Source organism: Corythoichthys intestinalis, chromosome 6 (genome assembly GCF_030265065.1).
Source record: "Corythoichthys intestinalis isolate RoL2023-P3 chromosome 6, ASM3026506v1, whole genome shotgun sequence".
Lineage (NCBI taxonomy): Eukaryota > Metazoa > Chordata > Actinopteri > Syngnathiformes > Syngnathidae > Corythoichthys > Corythoichthys intestinalis.
The window spans coordinates 14362533-14375316 of NC_080400.1; the positions used below are offsets into that span (position 1 = coordinate 14362533).

Genomic DNA, 12784 nt, shown 5'->3' on the forward strand with positions numbered 1-12784 from the left:
TTTCTGCATCGCGGCCCTTGTTATAATACCATGTTTCACCCATAAAATCCTAATAAAATCTGGCTGTGGCCATTCACAGCTGTGTCTTGACACTCGGTGGTACATGTTACATGGAGTTTTTGGATCGAAACAAGGTAACTAAGCGATAATATCTCGTTAAAATCGTGGCGTCTTTAATTCTGCTTTCGCGTGCTCTCGCCTCCAATTAGGGTTTTGCTGTTTAAAAAAAATTTTTTTTCTTTAAATGCCTTCCTGTTCAACATTTTTGTTCCCCCAGAAAATTGAGATTTTAAGCTTTCCAAAAATGTATCACACATGCATTTCGGACAATTTTGAAAATTGGCCAAATTGAGGGTCTCAGAGCGGAAGTTCAAGTCACCTGAGTGTTTTCCGCCACTTACAGAATATTTCATATTATTTAAAAATAAGGAACAAAAGGAAAGAGAAAAATCTTATTTTTAATGAAAAAAAAAATGGTACCAGTAATAATAAACTTTTTTTTAGCCATGTCCACAGCACGTTTCTATTCATTTATTGCATGTGGCCCTCGGTGGAAACGGTTTGGACATCCTAAGTTTTGGATTCTCATTAAAATATGCACCCACATCTCAGGTTATTTTCCCAAGTGTGTCAGCATTTTTAAAAGATTTTTTTCCTCAGGTATTCACTTTATCCAGATTGCCTAATTTTGCAAATTATAAGCCCCAAACAAACTTGTATGCAACGTTCACACAAAATGAAAACAGCAATCTATCCATTCGTTTCCATTTAATATATTTATATAAATACATACATTTGTATAGGTTGCTTTTGATTTTGGCTTGGACGCAATCAAGCAAGCTGATGAAGGCACAGAAACAATGACAATATAGACAAGTGGGAAAAGAAGTGTAATAAGGAAAAATAATGGCACACTGAATGCAATGAAAAAAACATGACGATTAACATGAAGTACGCTAATTGTTCTCTGTTGGAGGCCACAATTCAACAATTAAACACTCAAGTTTCATCTCAGGCACTTTTACAGTTGTAGAAATATTATTAAAAGCACATTTGTTCCGAATTTTCAAATGAGACGTAACTATACATAATAGAATTTAATCCAAACACTATTTTATGCACATTGGTAACATGAGTTAGTTTTTAAAAATAGCTTTTACTCATGAATACACAGAGAAATGCATTGCCATGCTTAGCAAAATGCTGATGCGGCAACTCAGGGCGGGATAAGACCTGCTTTTAGCATATATAAAGAACATTCAGATCCAAATGAAACCCGTCGATGCTGTCCACAGGTTATTCAGTCCATTTGATTACAGTCAACACGAACAATTTAAAGAAAAAAAAAACACACACACATACTGAAACAAGCAAACAATGGCTGCTGCTGGATTGTAGTGGTGGCGGTGCTCAATGCTGCGGTAAAAAAAATAGTTTAAGGCAACATCCCAGGGGTTGGGAAAAAGTCCACTCTTTTTTACTTGTCCTGCATTTTCTCTAGAATAGGCACAATCATGTCAAACTTGGGCCTCTTGGCTGGATCCTCATTCATGCAGATCTTCATTAACTTGCAGATGTGTGGCGAGATGCCGGGAGGAATGGTGGGCCTCAAGCCTTCCAAGGCAACCTGAAAGAAAATAAAAGACTATCAGTATAAGCTCTATTTTTTTTTACATTGCCTGTAAAAGACAAAAACACAATTTTCCTCATGTCTGCTGACCTTCATGCCTATTTCCATATTGGAGAGGTCTGCAAATGGCACCTCCCTGGTGACCAGCTCCCAGAGCAACACGGCAAAGCTCCACATGTCGGCCGACCGCCGATTGATCTCCTCTGGTTTCTTCTGCAGGGCTGCAAAGGTAGAACCAGGCAAATGATTTAGCCCACATTGTAAAAAAAATAAACTTCCTAGTCATGCGAACTTAAGATTTGAAGTAGACATAACTAGGGATGGGAATCGAAATCTGATTCAAATTCCGAACCGGTTCCTAGTGTTTTGAGGCCTCGACACCACAATGAAAAAGCATTAACGATTCCTAAAGACGCGTATTGCATCATCAAGTGTCACGTCACATGATGACATGACATGTCTTGTTGTCCAGACGCATCAAACTAGCATGGCGCAAAGAATCACTAGTGAAGTTTGGCTACACTTCACCAGGAAAGAGGGTGAAAACGAAAGTGCAACTTGCAATATTTGCAAAGTGTTGATATCATCTAAGGGTCGGACACCAGTAATATGATTAAATATTTGCAAACACAGCACGGCATCCGCATCACCGAGTGTTGTGTTTTCGGCTCATTGCGGATACAAAAAGACTCAAGTATCGGAAACAGCGGCAGCACCATGGATACTCCAGGTACGTAGTCCCGTAACTAACAGCGCACACAACTTGCCCTTTGCTTCACATCGACATGTAACATTAAGCAAAAAAAAAACGTTGTTGTTTCTTTCACACTTAGATCGCCACGATTAGAGGAGTTCCAAAAAAAATCGATTATTACGTGCATCACGATTCGACACGTGACGATGTTTTTCCCTCATAACTTTATGGTAGCCGCTCGTAGCAGAACGAAATTCAAGACGCATCTGCCGCTGGGCACCGTTAACAGGTGCGCGCACGTTATGATAGATGCTGCTGGTCACTGAGAGAGAGATTTACTCCTTTTTAAAAGACTGGAAAATAAATTTGTGTATGCGAGAGGCAGGTACAGAAGCGCAACCCGGTGGTCGCGCTTTTGTGCACAAGTTATTTTTTTAGAGCAAGAGGGGAAGAGAGAGAGTTCGTTGCTCCTTGTCATTTAGACGTCCAGCAGTAGTTTTAAGGCATTTCAAAAGAAAAATGTCCTGAGTGTGTTGCTAAGACCTGTGTGCATCTAAAAGAGGTGAGTACACGAACCCTCTTGTACTGTTTAGCCTTTATTGTTGTTGTTTTTGAGATGTTAATAGTTAGCACCGAGCGCTAAGCTAATTAGCTAATTTGCTAACGTGTATTTCATATGGCTCAGTGACCATCTGATGTGGTTTGTTCTCAGATGAACAAGTTGAGGAAGGAAGTTTTGATGTAGAGGTTGAAGCAAGAAAAGAGGCAGTGACTGAGTCACAGCCAGAAATTGTTGATTACTATTCACTGTTGCCCCCTCCCAATTAAAGTATGTCACAGTCACAGCCAATTATAATCTCAAGCTGGTTAAAATTGAAGTTATGTTGTTGTAAGGTGTATTAAATACTTGTTCATGTGGCCCTTTTGATCTATGAGCACCTGCCCCTCCACCGGTCTCTGCACGGCCCTGCTGAAAAACAGTGTGGGTCGACAGAGCTCAATATTTTGTTGGGTTGTACAGTGTACCGTATCATGTTTCCTCCACATCCTTCTCACCTTTTTAACCCCTGACCAATTTTCATGTCTGTGCATGCTTTTCTCAAGTATTAAGTTTCTGATGTGAAAATTGAGTGATTTATTAGCTCTTAAAAAAAACATCAAAATTGCACTAAAAAAGTCGCTAAAAGGTAAAACGTATATCATATGTAAAATATTGGGGATTTTATTACGGAACAACTTTGAATTTTTTCATGCTGCTGCTCACGGAGACTCATGTATGCCTAAGGGAGGTGCCTGTTTTGGTTTTAGGTCGCTAGTGGCTTTGGTTTGGGGAAATATTTGAATTTTAAGTTTTTGAAAATAGGCCCCCTACAAAGCGGTCCCACGCCCCGTTTCCTGTCAACTGATAGTGAAGTGTATGGATAAATGTATTACCTCTGCCAGTACATGTAATTAATATGATGGAAATAAAGTTCCACTCTACCAATTATGGCGATGCTTTGAATTTGGCTGTGGAGGTGAAGGTGTGCTCAGAGTGCTGCTCTAGTTATGCAAGTCCAGTTTACTCAAAATTTTCATTCAGACTACTTAAAGTGGATATTTGTAAACATTTTGCGTTTATGGCGAAAACACTGAAAGTCTGAAATTCCATCCATCGATCCATTAACTTACGCTTGTTCCGGGGTCAGGTCGCGGGGGCAACAGCTTTAACAGGGAAGCCCAGACTTCCCTCTCCCCAGCCACTTCAACCAGCTCCTCCGGCGGGATTCCAAGGCGTTCCCAGGCCAGCCGAGAGACATAGTCTCTCCAGCGTGTCCTGGGTCGCCCCGGGGCCTCCTGCCGGTGGGACATGCCCGGAACACCTCTCCAGGGAGGCGTCCAGGAGGCATCCGAAACAGATGCCCGAGCCACCTCAGCTGGCTCCTCTCTACGCGGAGGAGTAGCAGCTCGACGCCGAGTCCCTCCCGGATGACCGAGCATCTCACCCTATCTCTAAGGGAGAGCCCGGACACCCTGCGGAGGAAAATCATTTCGGCAACTTTTATCCGGGATCTTGTCCTTTCGGTCACGACCCAAAGCTCGTGACCATAGGTGAGGGTAGGAACGTAGATCGACTGGTAAATCGAGAGCTTTGCCTTTCGGCTCAGCTCCTTCTTCACCACTACGGACCGGTGCAGAGTCCGCATTACTGCAGACGCTGCACCGATTCGCCTGTCGATCTCCCGCTTCCTCCTACCGTCACTCGTGAACAAGACCTCAAGATACTTGAACTCCTCCACTTGGGGCAGGATCTCATCCCCGACCCGGAGAGGGCACTCCACCCTTTTCCGATTGAGGACCATGGTCTCGGATTTGGAGGTGCTGATCTTCATCCCAACCGCTTCACACTCAGCTGCGAACCGCTCCAGTGAGAGTTGGAGGTCACGGCTTGATGAAGCCAACAGCACTACATCATCTGCAAAAAGCAGAGATTCAATGCTGAGGTCACCAAACCTGACCCCCTCAACGCTTCGCCTGCGCCTAGAAATTCTGTCCATAAAAATTATGAACAAAATCGGTGACAAAGGGCAGCCTTGGCGGAGTCCAACCCTCACTGGGAACGAATTCGACTTACTGCCGGCAATGCGAACCAAACTCTGATACCGGTCGTACAGGGACCTAACAGCCCTTACCAAGGGGCTCGGTACCCCGTACTCCCGGAGCACCCCCCACAGGACTCCCCGAGGCACACGGTCGAATGCCTTCTCCAGATCCACAAAACACATGTAGACTGATTGGGCGAACTCCCATGCACCCTCGAGGACCCTGCCGAGGGTGTAGAGCTGGTCCACTGTTCCACGGCCGGGACGAAAACCACACTGCTCCTCCTGAATCCAAGATTCGACTTCTCGGCGGACTGTCCTCTCCAGCACCCCTGAATAGACTTTACCAGGGAGGCTGAGGAGTGCGATCCCTTTATAATTGGAACACACCCTCCGGTCCCCCTTCTTAAAAAGGGGGACCACCACCCCGGTCTGCCAATCCAGAGCACTGTCCCCGATGTCCACGCGATGTTGTAGAGACGTGTCAGCCACGACACCCCTACAACATGTTGTAAGGGTGTTGATGTTGTAGTCTGAAATTTAAATTTCTTTTCTTTTTTTTTTTTTAACAGTGGAGTTTTGCAGGTATTGTAATCTTGTAATGCTTTCCTGGGAAGTGTTTTTTGACGCAATGGCGGATGCGTGTTTTGCATTACCAATTAGCAAAATCGTATCACATAAACAGATATTTGAGCCAGGAAAAATCTTGAAAACATTGTGATTTCACTTCCACAGTTCACTAAAGGACAAATTCCGCTTCGCGCTCATCTCGAAGGTTGTTTCCTTTCTAATCAGTTTAGACGACACATCTCTGGAGGACATCATACAGAGATAACAGTTTCCTTACCCTCCCCCCAAAGTGATCATTCATGCTTAAGCTGTCACTTTGAACGTGAGTGTACTGCATCACGCACCCTCAGGGGCAACCCAAGCGGGTGAGTACATCCTGCCAGGACACTGAAAGGAAAACTTGACGTCGGCCATGCTGATCCTGGCTGTCATGTCTTCATCGATCTGTGGATGGAACAAGAGTAAGATGTCAGTTCTGAGTGGAAAGGATGTGTGGCAGGGGATATGAAACCATGTATTCAAAAGTTTTAGGACATTCAGTTAACCCAGTGCTTCTCAATTATTTTCTGTCACGCCCCCCCCCAAGGAAGACGTAAATGTTTCGCGCCCCCCCCAAACTCTCTGCCGCCACTGTAAATAGTATCATTTGTCTATAAAATTACTATTATAAATACGCATCTGCCTAACATTGTGTCCTTTTTTTCTAATAAAGAAAAAAAGTAACATAGATCAACTTATAATAAATTATAACTTTATTAACATTGTTTTGTTTGTAACAGAGAAGACTTGACGTGCATCACTTTGCCTGAATTAAATAAAAAAAATTCACATCCAAACTAAAAAATACACTCAAGGTACATTTTTGACCATTTGATACAGAAAAATAAAATGTAATAAAATCAGTAAATAATAACAAATTAAAATTGATTACAAACATTCACTCATGAGGACAATATGCAAAAAAATTTGACCGAAAAAACAACTGAATTAAAAAAAAAAAAAAAAGTGTCGTTGGACAGGACAGTTTTTATTTTTGCTGCTCACAGTATTTACCTCCTTTGCAGGACGATTGTTGGCAATATTCGGCACGTTTTCACTGAAAAAATCAAGCGGCTTAACAATGAGATTGGGGTCTAATGTCTTTAAGTGGCGTCTTAATTGATTTGGCTTCTGGCTGTCTGCTATAATTATTTTTAGACACAGTAAACAGTGGTCTTTCATCATCACCCACTGTATTAAAAGTCAAAGCTAAAAGGCAAACGGCACGAAAAAAAGCGCATTCACGGCGGCCGAGGTAGAACCGTAGGTGAGGGCGGTCGTTGTGACGATCCCAAGCCGAAAATGGCACTTCTCGGGCGGCGACGTGAGAACCGGACAAGACAGTGGGTCGCTGCGTGAGTGAGTCCGGTCGGAAAACGGCTTTCGAAAACGGCGGTGGCACACTGCTCTTCATATCTGTTGTCTGTGTGTGCCGAGTGCCCTTCCTTAGTTCAAAAATACTGCGCGCACTCGGAAAATGAGAGCGCCACTGCCACCTACTGAGTGGATGTGCAAGTACACTTTATTCCAGTACGGCAAAATAAATTTTTTTTAAAAAAAACATGTTCCCCGAGGTCACATCCCTGGCATCGCTCTGCGCCCCCCCAGGGGGGCGCGCCCCACTATTTGAGAAGTACTGAGTTAACCCATGTAAAGTGCAGCTAAGAAAAACTTCGATAGGGTGAACATGTTCTGTACATATATTTTTTTCCAACACTTTATAAGGCAAGTAACTGTTTTTGGTCATTAAAAAACTTGTAAAGACCTGGCATCTACATATTTGGACATCACATTTTGGGTCATGTGTCAATTAACGTTTGTTAAGAGAACTAAAAACGAGTGTTTTTTATGAATAAAAAGAATAACTATGATAAAATGTCATTAAAAAAAACAAATACATTGTAATACTAACAGAAATATAGTAGTTATGGCCCTTGATTCAAAATAAAATCCCATGATTAACAAATAACTTTTTTTTTTAAATGTTACGTATTTGTTTTTAATTGGGGAAAAAAACAACAACAGAGGAATAAACATTTTGAATAACTAAAGACTTTTTAAAATCCATTTCATAAAATATATCCTGTTTTTGTTGTTTTTGCAATTTCATTTTTTTATTAATGTAAAAAATATATATTTTAAAAACAACAGAAAATTTACTACTAACTCATTGACAATGATAAATGTCCAATTCAGTTAACCCCGGGTGGATTGGTTGTGAATGCTAACGTTTCACTGCCATTGACAGCGCTAGACATCCATTCCTTTTTGACTGGGAGGGTTGGCAGCGATTGTTCCAAAATTACTTTCTGTACAGTATATCTAATTATAAAATAATTTCTCAGTATTTATAATTACTCAGTGTGAAACTTGAGCCTGTTTAGATTAACACAAAGCTGATTACCTGGCACGAATCTTCTTCAAAAGATCTTAGTCTCTCTCTTTTTTGTATTTTTTATTTTTTATAGCAGTTGTGCGTGAAAAGCTCAGAATTACCAGACAGGGGGACTTTAGCAATGTTTTTAACCGCATCAGGACCGAAAGTCTCCCTGTCAATGACTTTGTAGAGAGGTAGTATTAATGTCCCTGTCACAGTGTGGGACTTTTTGGATTTGGCAACAAGTTCAGCAACAAGGTAATTGGCTTTGAGCGCTTCTCATATACCTTTTTAGTTTTACTCAAAAAGTTGCCTGTTTCTCTGTTTTTTTCACAAAGGCGAACAAAATAATCCACCGACTTGTTTTGAAACGACGGGTGTTTCGTTTGGAGATGATGTTTAAGCTTGCTTGGCACCATGGTGCTATGGTGCTGCTCGTGTCGCATTCAAGAACTGCTCGGACTCCTAGCCATCGGCCACCATGCTATCATCGACAATGTGTTGGAATAAAACACAGGGGAAGGATTGATGATTGTCACATGTGGGTAAAATGGAAAGTAAACTTTCATGTATATCAACACTTGACGAGTCTAATCAAATGATGTACAGTAGACGTTCTAGGGTCCACATTGTCACGGACAGCAAGGTGGCTTATGGCTAGAAATCAGAGCAGTTCTTGAACGCCACACGGGCAATACCTCGGCTCATCTGAACACGACCAATAACTTTCTACCTACTCTCCTTCCTCGGCGACAGCAACTCCACCCGATAACATTAAAAAAAAAAAAAAAAAAAAAAGCGATATAGGATAATTTGTCGCGGCACACCTGACGATCTCACGGCACACCAATTGAAAAACACTGGTCGAGTGGCTTCAATAGCAGCCAATTATTTCAACGCAGTGTTGTTGCCCTTTTAATTTTTGTCTTAGTCTTCTAAACAAAAATAATTAATAGTCTTCGTCATATTTTAGTCATTTCAAAATGTGTTCGTTTTCATCTGTGAAATTCAATAGTTTTAATCTAAAAATATATAAAGGTTTCCAAGTTCTAACAATTTCGAATGAACATAGACAAGCACATATTCTAAAATTGAAGCTAACGCGAATGCTGTGCTAATGCGACGAGTAATATTTAGTATGTTATGATCACTAAGCACAGACCTTTAAAGGCTAAATCAACTTGCATATTCTCCCTTGCCAAAATAAGAAAACAAATCTTACCATGTGTTTCCAAACAAGCAAGATAAAGAGCAGCCTAGCCTGAAACACATCCTAAACTCGGGTGAGTAAAGTGAATTAGAGGTGCAGCACATCTCAAGTGAGTGGCACGACCCAAACACTGCTACAATGCAACCTGACGTACTCCATGTACAAGATAAAAATGTCATGCATTCTGAACATGACAGAAATTGTTGCATTTTCATCTGGTTGTCGTCTCGTCCGACGAAAACTGGCAACGTCTCGTTATGTTCTAGTCTTCCAAGTCACGTTTTTAGCTTGTCATCGTCCCGTCATGAAAAAAACTGTTCATCAACGATATATTGTCATTATCATCCTTGTTGCAAAAACAACACTGATTGAATGAGTGACCTTAGAGTCTTCTCACCATGATACTCTTGCTGTTCAGATAGTGTCGCGGGATCATTGGCTCCAGCGTGTGCAAGAAGGCCATCCCGCACGCGATGTCCAGAGCGAACTTCACCGCTTGCGTCTGGTCCACTACAAAGTCTGACGGCAGGACGACACACAAGCATCCGTAAAAAGGGCCTTTTCATCTTGCAACCATGTAATTAAGTACTCACTGGTGCCCTCATGCAGAACGTTGTAAAGGGAGCCGTAAGGCATCCAGTGTGTGATGATGATAGGGTGTGGGGCTGGCGGTGACTGACAAGCTCCCAACATAGGGAGGACATTAGGATGGGAAAAGATCCTGGTATGATGATGAGGAAGACAGGGACAAAAACAAAAAAATGGCAAATTTGACACAAACAAACAATGTGCTATACACTATCACTTGATATCTGACACCAGGAAGTACCATACTTTCCGGACCAGCCGTCACTCTAGAATTTAAGTTGATTTAGTAAAAAAGAAAGAAAAAAAAAAGTTATTTTCTCTTTATTTTTTTAAAGCCTCATGATGGCAATTACCATTGGTTGCACTGGACTACTAGTCCCATTTTTGTAGGGGAAATGTATGTTATTCGTCAAGTATACACACTCACTAGTATTATTTCAGAAGAATTGCATAGTTGAAGCCACCTTCATAGTAAGCAGCATTACACGTTGCAGCACATCAGCTCAACAGAAGCCACTTCTAAACCCCCCCCCCCCCCCCCCCCAACTTTTGTAGCATGTGCACTGGCTTTGACTCACAGTTTAGGTAATAGTCTGCTCACCAACTGTCCCGTTAGTTTAGCTTAGCTGCTGTAGCTTTGCATTCTCAACATTAGTTCCCGGATTTGGTTACTTGTTTCAAGTGACCAAGTTGTATCCAAAGCGTTCGCATATCATCCTTTCTCTGCTCAGATCTCGTATATTCCTTCTCTCTAACCTCCGGAAGCCATTTTAGACTGTCCAGATTTCTGTAGCTACATGTGTAGTTTAAAAAAAAAAAAACTGGGTTGAAAAAACAAGCTGAGGCCTTTAAAAACGATGAGTGGAAATGAAAATGTGCATAGCCCCCACCCCCCCGCCCGCCCTCCCTCCCTCCCTCCCCGGGCTGGCTGGGTGGGGGCTGTGGCCCTGGGTTGGCGCCCGCGCGGTTTCTCCACCCGTCTGCGTGGCTGTCGCGCGCCCGGTGGGGCTTGCGTGCTGCTGGATGTGGTAGGGCATGCTCGGGTTGGGGGTTCCGGTGCCGGGATTGGTGATGCGGCGGCGTAGGGTTGGTCGCCAACGGGCTTACACTCATAAGAGATTCACACGATTACTGGGTTCTAGATCACAGAACTGATTTGTGTACACTCTACCCCTTTCAATCACTTAGCTTATAGTCTTATAGACACCCCCACCCCCATTCTCCTCTTTCACTGGCCAATAGGCCCCCACATGGTGTAAACCGGAAATACATCTCGCTGACGATAGCACCAGCATATTAGTAACTAGTTTAGATGTTCAATGTATTTCTTGTTGTTTGTGTATGTGTTTCTTTTCTTTCTTCTCTTGTATTTCTTTTCTTCTGTCCCCCCATAATCCCTTCCTGTTCGCTGCTTTGTCATAATAAAAAGGTATTTTGAATGATCACAATGGGAGTATGTCAGACTCTCAATGTTAAATTAAAACTGTTCAGAATCCGGGCACTTAGACTTCCATTCTCTGTAGATCCATATAAATGTTGTATATTTTGAGATCACTATTTATTGTCCCTTCTAAATAACAAACCTCTCTAGCATCTGATTGTGGGTAATGTTTAGTCCATTAGACCATTTTACACTAGATTTTAACAACACTGTATACAGTATAAGTCACTTGTGAGTATGAATTGAAAGCCCAGCCAAATACTGGAAAAAAAAGATCGACTTAAAAGTCTGGAAAATATGGTACCTTGGTGCCTATCATTTCAAGACACGTAAATGTGTATACATTGTGGTTCAACCACACAAACAAGACAAATGGCGATCACAATCACAAGAGCACAGCTCAGATGATCACCTGAGTTTGGGATACTCCTCGTTGAAGTCTCGGCTTTTTCTCGTGGTCCAGTCGCGGACCTTCAGCACTTTGACAACTATTTCGTTCCCTTGCCAGCGCCCTTGCCACAACTGCAGGGGATCAACGAAATGTTTCAGAAGTCACAGACATTACAGATACAGTCTAGCTGTTAATATTGACTTTTCCTGACATTTATGTTGTCAGTTTTTTTCAAATCGAGTTGTCCTGTTTTATAGTATTTTCATATTTCCACAGCATTTCTTCAGTAAATCAGTAAAACCATTTTTTCAGCAGCTGGGTTGTGGTGACAGTTAAGTAGGGTTGGGCATCGTTTGAATTTGAACGGTTCCGGTTCCACGTTTCAATTCTGGTTCCAAACGATTATTTATTCCGATTCTTTTAACTCATTCACTCCCAGCCTTTTTCACCGGAGCAACCCCCTTCGCTCCCGGCCGTTTTACTGGATTTTGACTGATTTTGTAAGGCCCACAGAAAATTCTGTTCTATTGCAATATAAACATGGGACCCACCAAAAGAAAGATTATATTCTCTTTTTTCATCAGGAAAAAAGTTCATATCTTTTTCCATTCTTTAGACATCAGCATTAGAAAATAGCTTAGTTTGAGCAATTTTCCAATTTCTGATGAAAAAAAAGAGAAATTGAGCTTTTTGTAAACGGATACATCTCAAACATAACTGACTTTAACACTGCTATTTTTTTGCTTTTGGGACATTCCAAACATCTGAATGTTTTACTTCTACAAAACAACATAAACAACAAGACAAATAGGGCTTTTGATAGCGAAGTAACAATTTATTTACACATAACTAAACCACTGAACTGAGAGATGACGCTGCTGTGGCCGCGGCTGTATTGGCAGACGGGGTAAATTTATCCCTCATCACCGCCTGTCTCATAGATTTTTTTTTTAATCTTTCTTTTGTAGTGACCACTACCTCATAACAGAATTCACCTAGGGAACGTGTGGGGCATGTGCCTTGTGTTTACATCGTTCTCCACATTTTTCTCACGCTTCTTACTTCTTCCAACTTCTGTTTCCTGACTATCTCTGATCATTCATTTCCTTTCATGGTCCGATACGAGTTCTTACCAAATGCACTACTGCGCTCCAGTGGCCAGTTTTATTGCCTTAAAATGGATTTTGAGCGTTGTGCTTGGGAGCGAATTTGCATCAGAACCTAGAGATGTCTTTTGTGGAAAAAAAAAACGTAAAAGGCGT

The 12784-nt window shown here is 41.9% G+C and overlaps 1 protein-coding gene across 1 annotated transcript in view; it reads right to left on the reverse strand.

The window, feature by feature from the left end:
• Positions 1-758: 758 nt before the first annotated feature.
• LOC130917644 (integrin-linked protein kinase) overlaps positions 759-12784 on the reverse strand; it is a 36651-nt gene continuing 24625 nt past the window's right edge. The window contains exons 8-13 of the mRNA XM_057839251.1: positions 11544-11653; positions 9696-9823; positions 9500-9621; positions 5821-5920; positions 1721-1851; positions 759-1627 (exon numbers count right to left, since the gene is read on the reverse strand). Of these exons, the coding sequence (XP_057695234.1) occupies positions 1478-1627; positions 1721-1851; positions 5821-5920; positions 9500-9621; positions 9696-9823; positions 11544-11653 (741 nt within the window). The 3' untranslated portion in view covers positions 759-1477. The remainder of the gene's footprint in view (positions 1628-1720; positions 1852-5820; positions 5921-9499; positions 9622-9695; positions 9824-11543; positions 11654-12784) is intronic.